General features: G+C 44.8%; 1 protein-coding gene across 4 annotated transcripts; it reads left to right on the top strand.

Moving 5' to 3' along the window:
* Positions 1-1,270: 1,270 nt before the first annotated feature.
* Positions 1,271-15,940, top strand: LOC309365921 (uncharacterized protein). Of its 4 annotated transcripts, none has more exons than XM_081904537.1 (6): positions 1,271-1,524; positions 4,891-5,024; positions 5,123-5,379; positions 6,813-6,923; positions 7,608-7,699; positions 15,628-15,940. In XM_081904537.1, exons 3-6 carry the CDS (start codon positions 5,253-5,255, stop codon positions 15,700-15,702), a joined length of 405 nt encoding a protein of 134 aa, XP_081760663.1. In that variant the 5' UTR covers positions 1,271-1,524; positions 4,891-5,024; positions 5,123-5,252; the 3' UTR covers positions 15,703-15,940. The 4 variants fall into 4 exon arrangements, 2 of the variants coding, with proteins under 2 accessions (XP_081760663.1, XP_081760662.1); XM_081904536.1 differs by having other exon boundaries at positions 4,875-5,024; XR_014166296.1 differs by lacking the exon at positions 5,123-5,379 and having other exon boundaries at positions 4,875-5,024.
* Positions 15,941-18,061: the final 2,121 nt, after the last annotated feature.

The following is an 18,061-nucleotide window of genomic DNA, read 5'->3' as shown; positions in this document are numbered from 1 at the left end:
CATTTTATTTTTATTATAGCTTTCCATCAGTTATCTTGGCACATACATTAAGCTAACGAGTCTGTAACTACCCAGATCCCTGCTGCCGGATCCCTTTTTTTAAAAAAACTGGTGTTAGATCTGTTCTCAGTTATGGGAATATGTTACATACTTTTGTTAGAAGATTTCATCATTATTTTAAATGAATATTTTATATCTCAAGTTAAACAGCTTAGGAGTTATTTGTTGATTAAGTAGTAAATAAACTTGTAAAATAAATATATAAAAGGACTTCAATTTCTTTAAGAACTCCCAGGTGGCTACTGTATGGAGCTGGTGGTTTGTACATTTTTTTATTTATCAAGAAGGCCTATTTGTCACCACTATTTCTCTCAGCTCTTCAAACTCATCTCCTGAAAATGTCAATTCAGGCATGGATCGCTCCCCTACATGTTCTGCAGTGAAGACAGACATAGCCATGTGTGTGGCTGATGAAGCATCTCAGCCCCAGTGCCTGTCATGACTCTTGAACCCACCCCTTGCATTAGCCTAAGGAAAACAAAGATGTAGAGAAAATACAGACCACACCTCTGTAGGCCTCAGGACGTAACTCTCCCACCTTCCTTAGACATGGAGGTGAATTCGCCCCATCACTTCCACTGTGCGTACATAACTGAGCAGAGCCTTTTAACTTTAGCAAAGCTCAAGCAGACAAGACCGAGAGCTGTGTAGGCCCTGTCAGCCTACACAAGGCTTCCGAAGGTCTTGGCTGAGATAACACCTTCCAAAGCTCAGCAAGCAGGGCCCATCAGGAGTTGTCCAGGGTCCTGACCTGCTTAGAGGGATCTGCCTTGACATTGCCTGGTCCTGACCTGCTTGATGTGCTTCTACTTTGCCTGCTAGTCCTAGCAGCAAAGGATAGCATCAAGAGAAACAGCTAAGGAGACCGGTGAGTGGAGGCGTGTAGGGGATGACCGTGGCTTTTTCTGGGCATATGCTAATGAAGACCCAGGTCTGGTGACTTGGGAAGCTGGAGGCCCACCTCTCATCCGTCTCACTTTTATAACTTTGAGACTCTTCCCTTCACTTTGGTAATAATGTAAAGTATCAACTCAAAATTGCAATGCATGCATTTCATTTGAGTTTTATTGCCTTAACAGACAGCATTAGATTACAAAAGAGAACATTTTTCTTCTCAGTTTTAGCTTATTCTTATGATTTACGACGAGATACAGCAAGAGTTCATAAACTTCCCTGACCCGCTGACAGTTTTTACAGGCTCCTTGATTTATTTTCCATCTCAGATTTAACAGCTTTCATGTGACTGATATTTCTCGAGTCCCGGCGTGGCTGCCGCGCAGCCCGAGAGAGCTCCTCTAATCTCCATGTTACTAATTTAAATGAAGTCTTGGTCTGTTGTTTAAAAAAGACATTTGTCATCTTGCTGAGGTTTACAGATCCTCTTGTAATGTAATGTCAGACACTTCTGAGATATGAGTTTTATAAAGCTTCCTGATATCGAGTGTTGGAAGAAGACATGCCAAGGTCAGTTGGATTTGCCAAACCAGTATAGGGGAAGGCGGCGAGGCGGGAGGGGGAGGTTTTTGCAGAATTGGAAAAGAGGAGTTCTTAAGGAGCCGAGCACATTTAGATACAGATTTATATATGCTTCGAGTACATTTTGCAGATAAACTCCGTGCTGGGGGAGCGAGGGGTGTGAGAAACATTTTTCAACCCAAGGAAAAACAGAGGCAGCCACTCAACAGCTACAAACTTCTGATTAAACTTAAGTAGGCATGCAGGGAAACAAAACTCTTCTCACAGTCATGTGGGCTGTTAATATCGGCTGTTTCCCAGTGTGCTCTGAAGCTGTGGTGCCAGGCCGCCTCATTCAAGAAACCTACAGCTGGCTGGCTGTTTTCTTTGTACATCTGCAAACAAGACAAGAGTGAGCTGCGTTTTGAGAATAAACAAAGACCAAAGCTAATAAGCTAAATGGGAGAGATAAGGGAAGTATCTCTCATCTGAAATCAGAAAAGTTATCTTCCCCGTCCCTCAAAAGAAAAAGGAAAAAAACATCTGGAGGCTGAGAAACGCAAACAGTGGCAGGGAAAGTCCAGAGAATATTGCAACCTGTTGTGGGTCTGTTCCAGAAGCTTCTGCTAGTGCAGAGTGCAGCAGCCAGCCTGGTGGTGGGGACAGACACCCGCCAACAGATGACGCTGGAGCTAAAAGGCCTGTACTGGCATTTCTTCTGCTGCCAGGTTCAAGGTTCTTGTGCTAGTGTACAAAGTCCTAAACAACTTAGGCCCGATTACCTTTTTGTATACCTTTCAGTAGCTTTTGGCTGTAGAGCAGTCTATAAATTTGCTATTAAAATAAGTAAATTAATAAAATCTGTCCATTTCGGTTTCTCCCAGTGCCTCAAGGTGTCTGTCCCCCCCCCCCCAATCTTAAATCCAATTGGCACATTTCTGTATTAGTTTGCATTTGTTTAGAAGACTTCCTAAAAATTAATTAGCATTTCAGGGCACATTTCTCCCCTTTATAATGCACTTTAGCTTAATATACTGTAGCGGTTTCCACACACACACACCCCAAAAATACATGCATTATTGTGCCTATATATGTATACTTTTTGTTTGGGGAACTGCACTGTCAGTTTGGGAGACGTACGAATTTTGAAGGATAGCTGTGCTTTTGGTCGTTGATTGTTTCAGGAGATGCAAATAAGGTAGGTTCACATTAAAATGTGAAGTGAACCGAATTTCTCCCCATCCCTGCATCCTACTAACAGACGCTTCCTCTTTACACAACAGTTATCATCTCTGGCCTAGCTTCACCAAAAGTATGCACTGGATTTTTAAAAGATTTAAAAGTTGCTAATTTTTAAATGTGACTCTCTCTCTCTATATATATATATATTCTGAGATGTCCTAAAATGTTGCTTGGAATGTGCTCGAAACAACCCTTCAGAAAGCCTGCCTTTAATAATATTTTTCAAGAAAAAAACCAGAACACAGCCATTGGTCTCTCTCTGAGAACCCATGACAGATGAAAGACGAAGGGTTTCCGCTTTGTTCTCCAAGGTTTACTCATTGAAAGGTAGGGCATACAAGACTTCAGTTGTTGTATATGGAGTGTATGGCTTTATTTTCTAGAACAAAGGCGCTGCTCCTTCAAAGAACACAGAAGCAGCACAAGAGAAACTCACATTAACATTTGATATTTTTCAGGGGTTTCAGCGCTAAGGCTTAGTTTTTGGTCCAGCTGAAAGGAATTTGATATTGCTAATTAAACAATTGGTTGCATAGTTCAAAAGACAATGTTCAGGATTACACTACAAAGCATGTTGTGTTTCCCACTTTAATTGTACCTTTGTAGCTGAAATACGGGTGGAATTGAGATTCTGGAATACCAAGCCTGGGTTCCCCTAGGCAGGTGGCTTGGCAGTGCACCAGGATGGACAGATCAGACTAAGTCAGTTTTGCGGGTTCTCAGTCTGCAAACCAGAACCGTCTACACACTTGTCCCCCACAATACATCTACAGTATGTCCCAAATAAAGAGCAGCATAGTGACTTGAACATAGAGGAAATAGTTTCATGTCTTGGAGCCACTCAGAATTCAGGGGCCCCAGTTCTCATACAATATTGCATACAAAAAAATCTGTATATATGCTAAAATGGTCACACCTTTTCATGAGAACTTTCTTAAATATTTTTTTTTTAAAAAAAAAACCATGCAAACGGATGCATGGGTTTAAAAAGACAGGAGTGCCTGGCGTGCTCTGGTCCATGGGGTCACGAAGAGTCGGACGTGACTAAATGACTAAACAACAACAACAAACTGATGCTGCAACATTGTGTCAGAAATTCAGCCTGGAAAAATGAGAAACTGGGAGAGACTGAAAGTGATAGATTTTTCACCCCCCCAGCTGGGGCAGATGGGGGTCCAACACCACCTGGAGAGCCCCAGATTCCTTATTCCAGTTCCAGCACCTGGTAGACACCAATATTTGTATTGCAGCTGCATTTGTAGATCACATGTTGTGAAGGGTTGAGCTGAAAGATCTCTCTTCCACATAAGCATGGTTCTTCTGCCACAGTTTTGCTCAGCTGTGCCTCCAGGCATATCCAGGCATTGCTGAAGGACTTGACTTTAGAAGCACATTAGAAGCTTTGACCCTTTGCACTAGGTAAATGTTACAGTGGTACCTCGGTTTACGAACTTAATCTGTTCTGGAAGTCTGTTCTTAAACCAAAACCGAGGTGCGCTTTCCCTAATGAGGCCTCCCACTAGTGGTGCCCTTCCACCATTCGGATTCCATTCTTAGACTGAGGTAAAGTTCTCAAACCAGGACACTATTTCCAGTTTTGCAGCATTTGTAAACCGAATCGTTCATAAACCGGACTGTTCTTAAACCACTGTATTTATTTTTCATATTTATATTCCTGTTTCCCATATGATTTGTGAGTGAAGATGGAGTTTAGGTTTCTTTTACAGAGCATTGTGTTTGCAGTTCTTTCCTAGCTTGCAGTTCTCTCTTAGCGTTCTAGAGCAGACTTTTTACTTGTTTGTTTGTTTTTTTTGCCTTGGAGATTCTGAAGTAGTGTAGTTCCACAAACATTTACTCCACTCCTATCTATCTAATTTTCTTTAGGAAGGTAGATAATAGGCTGGGAAGCCCTTGATTTAGACATATGAAACATGTCCATGAAATTTACATGTGTTAACAGGATACTTTGCTCTAAGCTGCACAGCTATCTCCTGTCCTTGCTTAGTCACCATCTAGCTCTTCCTTAGTTGATTGGTAAAAATTCTAAACCTTCAACAATGGGTTCCAGAGCAGGTTACATACAAACAAAACAAACAAAACAAAACAAAACATTACAGACATTTGGCTATCCAGATCTTGTTGGACATCTAGTTCTATCAGCCCCAGCCAGCATGGCAATTACAGGGGAAAGCGGAAATATCAACTGTAGCCTGAGGAGCCACAAGACCAAGAGTCTGAACTTCATGATCCAGCACAGAAGAGACAAAGTGAGTCTTACTGATATTTTTTCTCATGTCTCTGGCAGTAAAAGAATTGCACCGACGGCATCTGATTCTCAACAGTCACAATAATACAGAATAGTCAGTTTCTCTTTCAGAACCTGCCATTGCAGAAGATAGCACCACCAGGAGTGGAAACCAATCCGCAGTTACTAAGTGCATGCAAACTTTGCAAGGCATGCTGAAGAGTTATATTAAAAGCATAACATCAATTGTATGGGATCATTGCTGCCTCAGACCGCAGAAGTGATTGTGGTAGTAACTGCTCTGGTGTTTCCTTGTGTAAAAATGATTGGGGCTGATGGCTGCATTCCAACAGCTGTGATGTATGCACTGCATCCATGTAAGTAAAAACTTCCGATTTTTGCCTGTGAAAATGTAACATATGGCATACATAAGAAGAGCCCAGCTGGATCGGGCCAAAGGCCCATCTAATCCAGCATCTGTCCTCACAGTGACCCAGCAGATGCCTATCAGAAACAACAGCACTCTTCAAATCCATCTTCCCATGCAACTGATATTCAGGGGCATAATGGCATCTGATACCGGAGGTAGTCCACAGCCATTGTGGACTACCTGCAGCCACTGATAATCTTATCCATGAATTTGCCTTATGTCCATCCTTCCATCTTGCAGTCTTGAGTTCCATTGTTTAACCATGTGCAAGGTGCCCCTTTTGGTTGTCCTGAATCTTCCAACACTGAATGACCTCCTGTTCTAGTAACAGAGGTGCTGTCTTGTGCCTAAGATTGAGGGGGCCTGGCGTGCATTGTGTGTGATGTCATGCGTGCAATGCATGATGCATGTGTGACATCACATCATCAAGAGGAGGCAGAGCATGGACCCCAGCACAGCACAGCTTCATCTCTTGCGCTCAGGAGGAGTCAGCCACTGAACCAGGCTGTGCCCGACTCCACGCTCAGCTTCCTTCAGCACTGAGGGGGCCCAACATTGAGGGAGACCAGGATCCGAACGCCTACTCAGCCATGAAGCTCACTGGGTGATGGTGGTCCAGCCATTGCCTCTCAGTCAGTGAGGGTTGTTGTGGGAATTAAATTCGGAGGAGAACCATGTATACCACCTTGAGTTCCCTAGGCAAAAAGGGGTGCAATAAATGAAATAAGCAAATGTTCTGAAAACACCCCGTATGTGCTGACTTAGGGGAGTTGCTCCCTGTCAAACAGAACAGAATTTGGGGGTTCCTGTTCTAGAGAGAAGATTGGGAAGCTCCCTGCACACGCAGAGTTCTGTGTTAACAACCCTTAATTCTAAAAGCGCTGCAAGAGTTTTACAGCCCCTGTCAAAAATGAGGAGTGACAGCCGGAGAAGTTAAACGTCACTTTCGGTGATCAGAAATGGTTGTGCGCAAGAGTGTAAAGGTTGTGTTTTCAGCATTTTACTTTCATTTCTTCCTCCCCTGTGCTTGGTTTATACAATGGCATGATTAATGTCTTGTTTGTGAGACGCTTATTCAATAGCAGGGTTTTTTAACGTTTCACGGGCCTGACTGAGAAAAGACATAATAAGGGGGTTTTAGGCCTCCCTTGTAATCAGAGCTTGTCAAGAGAGGATAAACATGCATTGGAGCAAGCTAGTTACCAAATACTTGTATATTTTTTATATATATTTAACTTGAGGGCAAATTATGAGGGAACATATTCAGCTTTGCAGCAGACAGCAGAGGAAACAAGCCTGTGACATGTTAGGAACAAACCACACATTGCACGAGAGATCTGTGATTTGATCTCACAGTGTTTCTTGTTTTTACTTCAACAGTGACTGAAAGTGCTCAAAATGTTATCAGGGCCAGGGATCGAGGAGGTTTAGCCCTTCACAATGTCTCCTCCCTCCTTTGGGCTGCTGTTGGGTGGAATGGGGGAAATGCAGGTAAACTATTAGAACAGGACTGGGCCAGGGGGCCAGATCCTTATCTATCTTACCTCTTATACCCCTCACAGACAAAATGACATCAGGTGACGGTAGATCCCAAGTAGGGTCCTGGAGGGAGGGGGAAGTGCAAATGGGACCTCAAGAAGTGTCTGAGGCTGGGAAGGAGGCCAGTAGACTGGGGAATGGACAGATAGATCGGAAGGGGGTGGATCAAGTGGGCACTCTCAGATTCTTTGGAGGAAGTCATGTATGGGGTGGATGTGACCTCAGTCCTTTGGCCTCACTGCCCCAATCCAAATCCTCTGGCTGCTGAGTGGCATGATCACTCAGCCCTGAAAGGGCATTGCCTGCGGAGATCCTCTGGCAGATGCTGGATGGTCAAGCTCCATGCAAGCACTCACTTCTGTGATCTGCGAGCTTGCCTCATTATAACTAGATCATTCTTCACTCCTAAGTATAGAGATGGCCATGGTCAGTGAAAACACAAAATCAGATGCAAATTGTTACAGGGAGTAAAGGGAGTTCTAAAAATGCCAGACCAGAATATTGCCTTGGTGGGTAGACTACATTAAAAAGCTGAAAACTCCCTGAAGTAAAATATGGTTCCCATGAGTTGTTTGGAAGTCTTATTGATTTGTTGTTTTTCTTATGTTTTTATCCAGCCTTTTTTCCATCCAACAGGGCCAGTGCAAGAGGCTGAGTTGACTGAAGAAGGGGACGCACTGCCACCACCTCATTCTTCTTCCTCCTGCCTGTCCCTCAGGTCTCCTCAGGTTCTTTTTCTCTTTCTTTTTGCCACCACAGTGGTGGCAACTCTCCTTCTCCACCCTGCTGTGCTATGAGAAATTGGCCACTGAGGCAAAGCAAACTTCTGACCACCCTACCCAGAATGCATTGCTCTGAGAATGGACCCCTCCTCTCAAGCCGAAGCACTGTGTCTGCACATGCGTGCGACACGATTTAGCGCTTCTGCACATGCACGAGTGGCGAAACCAGGAAGTAACCCATTCCAGTACTTCCGGGTTGCCGTGGGACACAACACGAAAACACGTAACCTGAAGCAGATGCAGCATGAGGTATGACTGTACTGTGTTCTGTTCCTACTTGTGGATCTCCCACTGTGAGAACCGGATCCTGGACTAGATGGGTCATTGGCCTAATCCAGCAGGACTTTTACGTTCTCATGAGCCTCTTGCAGAGGACTTGCAAAGGCGACGGCAGTCCATATGAGGCCCCAGTGGGCCCAGGTCAGCAGCAAGGCAAGCAAGAGGGGAGCAGCACCAATTTGGTGCCTGGTCTAGCCCTGAAGGCAGTGTAGGTGTGGTCCCTAGGCAGTCCCTCATCCAGGCGCTGGCCAGCCCCAGACCTGCTTAGCTTCAGAAAGGTGCTGGCCTCACATGCCTTCAGACCAGACCCGGGGACTTCCACTTGTTCAGGAAAGAAGAACCTGCACTCTCTCCTCTGTTTTCGACTTTACTTTGACAGCAGCTTTAAAACAATTAGCAAGCAGGTGCTGCCTGGTTAACAGCATGTGTGCATGTGTGTGCTAGTTCTGCATCTTTGTCTGCCGTTGGTGCCGTTTCATTAACTGAATCTTTTTAATTAGCAAAACATCTGCCAACTCCTGCAGTCTGTCAGGGAGCCCCATGGATGTTCTCTTTGTTGTACCTTTTTACAACATATGCCAACAGGTGGAACGAAAAGCTTGTTGTTTGTATCTTTGGGGTTTATGAGTAGGTGAGAGCAGACTCAATTGTATATTTACTTATACATCTCCTCTCTGTTCTGCTCCCCATATATTGATATCTGTAAAACCTTATCTCTTCTCGTTTTACAATAGTTATCCCCACCTCTGTCCTAAACACATTATGCAGAACAAAGTGGAGACAACATCTATTGTTGCCGTTTTGGTTTCCAGAATAGGTATTATCTCCACACTGAATTGGCTTCTTTTGCTGCCCGTGATGCCATCATGCAGGGAACTCTGATTGGCCATCACTGTTTTTAGGAAGCAGCTAACGTGGATGGCTCTGCTTGACTCACCTTTATTTCCAATCACTTTTTCCACTCCTTGTGAGCATTCAGAGTTTTTAAACAATGATATGGCATTGTGAAAAGCTGGTGGCTATTGATTGTTGAAGCCGGTCAGAGTGGTTGGGAAAACCCAGCCAGATGGGTAGGATATTATTATTATTATTATTATTATTATTATTATTATTATTATACCTGAAACTAGCATTTGCAAACTTGTCTTCATTCCCAGCCATTTAGCAATCCAGATATTTGACTTTGCCTCCAGTGCCTAGTCTACTGCATAACTGCCAGGTATGGACCCAACATTTCATTTGTCTGTATACATTTATAAGGTTTATTGGCAAAGATGAAAACAAGCTGAGGGGAAGGATGAGGTTCTGCACATGTCTGGCACTGGAAGAGGGAGGGATCGGCGAAGAAGCCATCTTTTGACATTGCCTGACCCTTGCAGCCTACAATAGTTCATTCAGTTAAGAATCATTTTGCCATTGTGGACGAAACTTCTTTTGTGATCACCATGCTTAAGAAATAATTGGAGCATGAAAGACAGCTAGATAGAGAAAAAACGGTGCCTACAATATCCCTTTGGGAGAATAAAGGTTTCCTGAAGCTGTTCAAACAGGTAAGAACAAGGACAAACAAGAACTCTTCTGTGAGAAGACATCCAGCTCTCCCACCTGTTCCATTGCTGCCCACGTAGCCTGAAGGGGTGTTCCTCTGCTTGGCATAAGTGGTGCCTGTCTCCCATTTTAAAGAAGATGAGTCATTTCTGGGGGGAGGCAGTTGGGATGGGAAAGCTGCAGACAGTGGCTAGAGCACAACTAGGGAATCTGGCCTTATAAACATGGTTGGCCGGGGACTGAACTTGGGACATTTTGCAGACAAAACAGATACAGTGGTACCTCAGGTTACAGACGCTTCAGGTTACAGACTCCCCTAACCCAGAAATAGTACCTGTTAAGAACAGTTTCAGGTTAAGAATGGACCCCCAGAATGAATTAAGTTCTTAACCTGAGGTACCACTGTACTCTATGACTGAGTTACCTGAGGCACTTCCCCTCAGCCTCCAGACCCTTGAGGGAAAGTGGCTGGTGCACAGAGAAAGCAGAAGGTGGGGGGAGCATCATTTCCTCCCCCTTGCTTCTGTTCCACTACAAAACCCTCCCCTCACAGTGCTCAGCATATAGGCAGGAAAACACAAAACATGGCTGGGACTGCCATGTTTCCTGCTGTTCTCCATGCAGAAGGAGAGTATGAATGGAGAACGCACAATTCAAACGGAAGCTGTTTACAGCAGGGGCACTATGATCCCTGAATATTTTGTATGAAAACTGGGACATCTCATGCTATGTGTTTAGCAATAGTTGTATTCTTCCAGAGATCCTCAACCTGCTTCTGCTGCAGGGCTTCCTCCCTCAGAAATACTGTTGAAATACGAGAAGCCCTCTGGATTCCTGGGCATTGGGGTTTGATTGGTGCCTCTCCCCATATGAAGCAACCTGGATGCAGCAATCATCTGAGGCCCTTCTTTGTGTGCCTCCTCCAATCATGGAGGGTGTGAACAAGAGAAAGGGCCTCTTCTGCTGTGGGTCCCTGTTTGTGGAATGCTGTGCCCTGGGAGACTCACCTGGCGTTTTTGTTACATAACTTTAGGCTCCAGGTGAAAACACTCCTTTTAAACTCTGGCGGAGGGGAGCTATTGTTTTGTTTGTTACTACGGTATGTATTTCTGTGTTTTTATATTGTAAACTACCCTTTGATCCTTGGGTGAAGGAAAGTACAGTGGTACCTCGGGTTACATACGCTTCAGGTTACATATGCTTCAGGTTACAGACTCCGCTAACCCAGAAATAGTGCTTCAGGTTAAGTACTTTGCTTCAGGATGAGAACAGAAATCGTGCTCCAGCGGCACGGTGGCAGCAGGAGGCCCCATTAGCTAAAGTGGTGCTTCAGTTTAAGAACAGTTTCAGGTTAAGAACGGACCTCCAGAACAAATTAAGTACTTAACCTGAGTTACCACTGTATAGGCATCTTGTTGGCCACTCTGAAAACATGATGCTGAATCAGATGGTCTAATAAACAGATCTAGGAGGCTCTTTTTATTGTCATGAGCTACACAAAACTGTTGAGATCAGTCTTGGATGGGCAGGCACTGACAGAGGCGGAAGAGCAGGAGCAGGAGAAAATGAACTGTGGAACTGTGGAAACCTGGTTTGGAAGAGGGGGAATTCCCCCCTTTCCACTTCAACCACTTTGGAAGGATGGAAGAGATGCTGGCCCTCCGGTCCAACCTTCCTACAGAGCAGAAAGGGATTTAATTAGTTGAGAGCAGAAGGCTGATCAGGAGGTGGCATATTTGTCACCTAGAGAGTGGACCTACCCAGCCACAAAGCACACTCATGCAGTCTCAACATTCCTGCAAGGCGAGAAAGTCTGGCAAGTGATTGCACTCTGCCTCATCTTTAAAGGCTTGGTAGAAGAAGTGGAGGAACTTATTGGGACATCTTTGTTGCTTCCATCCAGTTCGTTCACTTCTTGCCGTGGTCCTGAACTCCTAAATCATGGATCGACAAACTAAGGACCTGGGGCTGGATCCAGCCCAATTGCCTTCTGGATCCGGCCCAAGGACGGTCCAAGAATCGCCACGTGGATCAGCATGGGGATTCTGATCATTTGGGCTGCGCCATTCCCCTTCTCTCCCTCACAGACACCGCGGCGGTGCCCCCTCCTCCTGGCTTCTCCCTGCCCTGCCTAGAGGAGGAAGGGGGCTGGGCTCTGTTAAGCTGTGGTTGGCTGAGCACCATTTTAAGCAGCCCCTCTCCGGAGCCAGCCCTTTCAGGCCACTCATTGTCCCGCCACCAGCCCCTGCCGCTCATAAGACACAGGTTAGCAGCCAATGGGGCTCATCCTGCGCTATGGAGAAGGGAGGGGAGAGCTGGGGGGTTCAAAATATAGTCCGGCCCCCTACAAGGGACAGTGGACCGGCCCCCTGCAGAAAAGCTATGATGACCCCTGTCCTAAATTGTGATTGCTGAGCACCATGTCTGCTGTGGAACCTGTACCATTACTTGCTCAAATAATGATCTCTTTCCTGCAATAAGAACCTCTGTCTGCATGTTTGGGCTGGGAGCCAGACTGTTCATTGGCCATGCTGTCTGGGGCTGATGGGAGTTTGAGTCCAACAAGATCTAGAGGGCCACAGGCTGCTCATCTCTGTGGTGAAATATTCAGAGACAGGGTACCAAATTAGACACAGTGTTGGTTTAACGCGCTCAGGCTTTCCACTCTCTTCAATGCAAAAGGTTACAGCCAATGAAACCACTCTGCAATTATCATCCTTTCCCCTCTATCCCTGCATCCTGATGCTGTTTCTGCTTAGAAATTGCTCCAGTCAAACTGTGACAATCTCTCCTCACACAATACAAAAGACATCCCTTAGCATTTTCTGACAACAGAAGGACAATGGATATCACAAAGAGAAGGCCTTGCCACTGCCACCTTTTCGAAAGTGCTCACAACCACATCGAACATCAGAAGTGTTTGAACTTAAGCAATTAGAACAAGTTGTCAGGGACACAAGAAGCTCTTCAGAGGAACACAAAAGCAGCATGGATGTTGCCCAACAGTGTCTCAAACCTTCCACCTAGGTATGGTCACAGCTGAGTTGGTAGGGTCAGAATTTTCTTAAAAATAATAATAACCCTTCATGCTAGCCATTATATAGTCACAAAGGATTTTTTTCTCTCCTGTATTACATCTTCTTCCCTGTGGCTTTTCCTTCTGTCTCCAAGTTCTTTTAAAAAATGCATATTCTTATATCTGAGCTCCAAAGATACACACACATACACACATTTTCCAGTTATATTATCCACCTTCTTTCTTTTATTTCCCATCTTTTATCCTTTCACCTCGACTTTTCCTTCCATTCATTAATTATTTTTGCAGGGAAGGGGGCTCCCTTCTGTGTTCCCTTTCTGTGTTTAAATCTGTTCATCGCTCTCCTTTCTTTTGCCCCATTACTCCCATATCTCAGGTGAGTGTCTTTGCGTTCACATCATTGTGTTCACTCCACCTGCCACCTCGGAGTTTTGACTTGACTCTTTGATCCTTTACTGAAGTTGTTAATGGGGTAGATTGCATGCCAAAGTTGACACGCAACTCAAGATGCTCCATTGAACTGGGAGGAGAAAAGGCAGCTTCTGATCTCACAGAGCATGGTGTGACCCTACAGGCTCCTCTCACACAAGACGGCATTCTTGGTAATGCATCTCTCAAAAGAAGGGTGTACAATATGGCACAAGAGTGCATCAGAAATAGCTCTCATATTCAGTAACCAATATGTAGCAAGAAACTTGGAGCGGCACTGCCAAGAGAGTGAGCCCAAATGCCCCCTGAATTTCACAACCCTCATTGTAGACTGCAAACAGAGACACCCTCTTGATTTTCAGGGAACTCTTCAACCAGGAGTGAAACCTTTGCCCTACTCATAGCTGGCAACTATCACTCTTCCTTCATTTGCCAGACATTTTTCATTTGTTAAAACAGGGGTGGGAAACCTTTTGGTTTGGGCTAATATTGGGCAGCTTCCACATCAGCAAACAGGTTACTCGGGTGCTGGGCATGTTTTGTCCTTGCGCTTACTTCAGACCTGGGCTTTTTTTCAGCCAGGAACTGTCCTGTTCCAGCAGGGCTATTCTTATCTTCTTGTAATAGATAATGGTTAAATATTTGGTGCAAGGTTCACAACAAAGTGGTGTCCAAAACTGAAGACCCTTGGTTTCCATTTTTTCACCCTATCCACTGGTAAAAATGGTGTGGCAAAGTATTGGAAAGTGTAAACCTTACACTGCAAAGGATTTCTGTTAGTTTGCATAAATCCTACTGGCTGGGTGTAGTGGGAAATTAACTCAGAGAGAGGGGTTTTTTTTGTTTGTTTTAATTATTCGAGACAGTTGTGTTTGTAAATGTGATTGACACTAAACCTCTGTTTTGGATGGTTTTGAATAAATGGATGAACATGAAACTTAGTCACTGTAAGCATACAGAGTAGGGGCATTGTGAATATTACAAAAGTTTTGCTACCGCTGGGGTCCTTTGCTGTTGCTAACTCAATAAGTTGTATATTTTCAGGATAGGCAACTGGGGGGTGGGAAAGAGAGCACCATACAGTCGTACCTTGGAAGTTGAACGGAATCCATTCCGAAAGTCCATTTGACTTCCAAAACATTCAGAAACCAAAGTGCAGCTTCTGATTGGTTGCAGGAAGCTCCTGCAGCCAATGAGAAGCTGCAGAGACCCTGTTGGACATTCAGGTTCCAAAGAATGTTTGTAAACCAGAATACTCACTTCCAGGTTTGCGGCGTTCAGGAGCCAAAATGTCCGAGTACCAAGGCATTCGGGATCCAAGGTACAAGAGGACTGGGGTACATTTCTTAAGGACTGTGTCCCCTTTCTTGGTTTCCTACTACTGCCAGTCAACAGGCACAATAATAGAATTCAGTTATTCAAAAGCATGAGCTGGGTAGGCTTTGATGGTCACATGACAAGACCCTCACCCATACAGGGACTCCACTCCCAATTGCTGCAGCTTGCTGCCCCTGTGGCTTCTCCTTCTTGCTCTTGCTACAAGCATATGAGTAGGGGCAAGGGGCAAGAGGCAGATAATCCACTTTCATTTGTCTCGTGGTCTTCCTCTGGGGACATTGTACAACCTGGACACAGAGGGAGTGCAAGTGAATAAGGAGTGGGAATAGGAGAAGGTGAACCCACACAGGGAGGGCTTCCCCTGTGGACATTGTCCCCCAAAGCATTCCCAAATCACTGCCTGTTGATTTCCCCATGCCCAAGGTTCTGAGCCACTGGTGATGGCTGCTTGTCACCTCAACTCCATATAGCCTCTCAGAAACTTTAAGCTGAGCAGGGCTCAATGTGTAGTGAAAATTGATGCAGAAGGAAAGAGTAAGTCTATTTAAGAAACCTATCTGTCCAGTGGTCTGAGGCCTGTTAACCAAGAAGTACATTGCAATGTTGCTGCTATTTATTTGTCTTTTCCATTTTGGAAGTTTGGCGTGTTGCAAGTCATCTCCTCTTTCCTTGGGCCTCCCAATTCAAGTTTGTTTGTTTTTTACCAGGGAGAACATCCATGCTGGAGAGAAACAGATTTCCAATGTTCACTTATTTGTCCCATGTCTGGGAGAGGAATCAATCCAATGAATACCTTCAGTTGTTGTTGATTTCAGTCTGCTAACAATACATAATTGATTGTGTTGTTCCCTCCGTTGCATTTTATTTCCTTTGCATGGGGCGGGATATTGTGATGACCCATTTATGTAATAGCATAATTACATAAATAACGTAAGTGACATAATTTGGTGGAAGATGAACTGGAGCAGAATGGACACGAGAGCCAGTGTGGTGTAGTGGTTAAGAGCGGTAGTCTCATAGTCTGGTGAACCGGGTTCGCATCTCTGCTCCTCCACATGCAGCTGCTGGGTGACCTTGGCCAGTCACACTTCTCTCTGAAGTCTCTCAGCCCCACTCACCTCACAGAGTGTTTGTTGTGGGGGAGAAAGGGAAAGGAGAATGTTAGCCACTTTGAGACTCCTTCGGGTAGTGATAAAGCGGGATATCAAATCCAAAATCTTCTTCTTCTCTTCTTCAAATACAGGACGGAATGGAAAATGATCCTGTCTTACTTCCCTACCCTCCAGTCCAGATGTTTTTGGACTACAGCTGGGGCTGATGGGAGCTGAAGCCTAACACCACTTTTGGAGCCATGAGTTCCCCACCTCTCTTTTAAGCAACAATAAACTCAGACAACAGCATGTAAAATGGCTCATCCTTGTAGTCAAAGCGTGCCATCTAGTTTTCGTTAACACTGGTTCTGGTTCAAACATTTCCCAAGCATTTTAAAGGTGGGAGCAGATGGAAGCCGAGTGAGAAGGATTCAGATCCCTTTTCTGATCTTCTGGTTTTCTGAAGGGCTTATTTGTAAGATAGGATTGGGACAGCTGGGCATCCATCATTGCAATGTGTGTGAAGATTTAGTGAGATTGATGCAGAAGGAAAGGACAAGTGCATTAACAAACCTATCCGTCCAAAAGTCAGGGGTACTGTTAACCAAGAAGTACATTACAGTGATTCCATCAAAATGTTATGTTATTTATTTAACTTTTCCATTTCCATTTTTATTTGGGTAAGATAATTGCTTGCGATAAGCTGCCTGTGCAGGAAGCTGGAAGCATGGAAGAAGCACAGCTGTTAGGCTGGGATATGTACTTTCAGCCGTAGCATAAGAACTGTGTGACGGCCCAGGCTATATTTGCATATTGAAATGATCTCAATTAAAGTCTTTTATCAGACAACTTCACAGAAAGAACCTCTAGAAACACAGGATTCCACCCAGCCTCCCCCCCTCCCATTATGTAAAATGTAGGCTATTAGAGTCCCAATATGTTTATCTGCAGTTGTATAAATGGTCATTTTATATTTAATTTCATAAATAATAGGTTATTATGTTACTATTATATATTTATTTATACCCCACATTTTTCCCTGATGGGACTCAGGCAGCTTACAGATACAAAAATAGTGGGGGGGGGGTTCCCATTCAAAAACAATTACACATTAATAGAGTTAAAACTATATACATATATATATAATCTATTTAGAACATACAAATAATTACAATAAAAACAGCACGGCAACAGCCCCTGTCATTAAAAGCAGTCAGTTCCCAAAAGCTTGTTGGAATGAGAAGGTCTTCACCTGACAATGAAAGGACAACAGGGAGGGAGCCAGTCTAGCTTCTCAGGGAGGGAGTCTGGAAGCTGCCACTGAGAAGGCCCTGCCTTGCATCCCCACCAAGTATGCCTGTTAGGGTGGTGGAACCAAGAGAAGGGCCTCCCCTGAAGATCTAAAAACCCGGGCAGGTTCACATGAGGGAAAATGGTCTTTCAGGTAGCTTGAACCTAAGCCGTGTAGGGCTTTTTAGACAGTAAAGCTAAAGGTAAAGGTACCCCAGCCCGTACGGGCCAGTCTTGACAGACTCTAGGGTTGTGCGCTCATCTCACTTAAGAGGCCGGGGGCCAGCGCTGTCCGCAGACACTTCCGGGTCACGTGGCCAGCGTGACGAAGCTGCTCCGGCGAACCGGCACCAGAGCAGCACACGGAACGCCGTTTACCTTCCCGCTATAAAGCGGTACCTATTTATCTACTTGCACTTAAGGGTGCTTTCGAACTGCTAGGTGGGCAGGAGCTGGGACCGAACGACGGGAGCTCACCCCGCCGCGGGGATTCGAACCGCCAACCATGCGATCGGCAAGTCCTAGGCACTGAGGTTTTACCCACAGCGCCACCTGCGTCCCTTTATAGACAGTGGAACTCTTCTAATAAGGGAGTTATATAACCAGCTCCCTATAACCAGCCCCAGTCAGCAATCTGGCCACAGGTCTTTGAGCCAGTTGAAGTTTCTGGGCAGTTTTCAAGGCAGCCCCATGCAGAACGCATTTCAGTAATCCAAATGGGTCCTAACTGTGCAAATGCACTCCTGGCCACCACAGAAACCTGAGTGAGACCTGGACAAGAGCATTTGTTTGTTTGTTTGTTGCATTTATATCCCATCCTTTTCTCCAGGAAACCCAAGGTCTGAGTGTTTGTTCTTTCCCTCTCCTCATTTCATGTCCGCAACAACCCTGTGAGGTAGGTTAGGCCAAGAGGCAGTGACTGGCTCAAAGTCACCTGGTGAGCTTCATGGCTGGGTGGAGATTTGAATAAAGTGGAGAAGCGGATGAGACAGACAGTGGGGAGATATCTGTATGCCCCCTTGAGCTCTTTGGGAGAATGCTGGGCTGTAAATGTAATAATAAATAATGAAAAGGTACATGCAAAGATGCAACAAAAATGACTTCATGTACCAAAATGAAAAAAGTGAAAGGGCTTTAATATTTTTTTAAAATGGAATAATAAAATGGGACAGGGCAAAACAGCAATATTACCTATATCTGGTCCAGATTTAGATAAACTGATAGAATATTTACTTACCCTTTTGAGTTGCATTTCATTACACCCAAACTACAGGGCACTCATTACAGTTTTTACAT

Source organism: Podarcis melisellensis (assembly GCF_964234715.1).
Source record: "Podarcis melisellensis genome assembly, chromosome: 3".
In the NCBI taxonomy this organism is placed as follows: Eukaryota; Metazoa; Chordata; class Lepidosauria; order Squamata; family Lacertidae; genus Podarcis; species Podarcis melisellensis.
This window is presented reverse-complemented; position numbering and strand designations above follow the sequence as displayed.

What these genes read in the sequence shown, in the direction of transcription:
- LOC309365921 (XM_081904537.1), top strand. Translation starts at nt 5,253, where the DNA reads ATGGGATCATTGCTGCCTCAGACCGCAGAAGTGATTGTGGTAGTAACT. An exon ending in GATGTATGCACTGCATCCAT is followed by an intron (nt 5,380 to 6,812) that starts GTAAGTAAAAAC and finishes TTACTTCAACAG; the next exon opens with TGACTGAAAGTGCTCAAAAT. An exon ending in TGTCCCTCAGGTCTCCTCAG is followed by an intron (nt 7,700 to 15,627) that starts GTTCTTTTTCTC and finishes CTTCAAATACAG; the next exon opens with GACGGAATGGAAAATGATCC.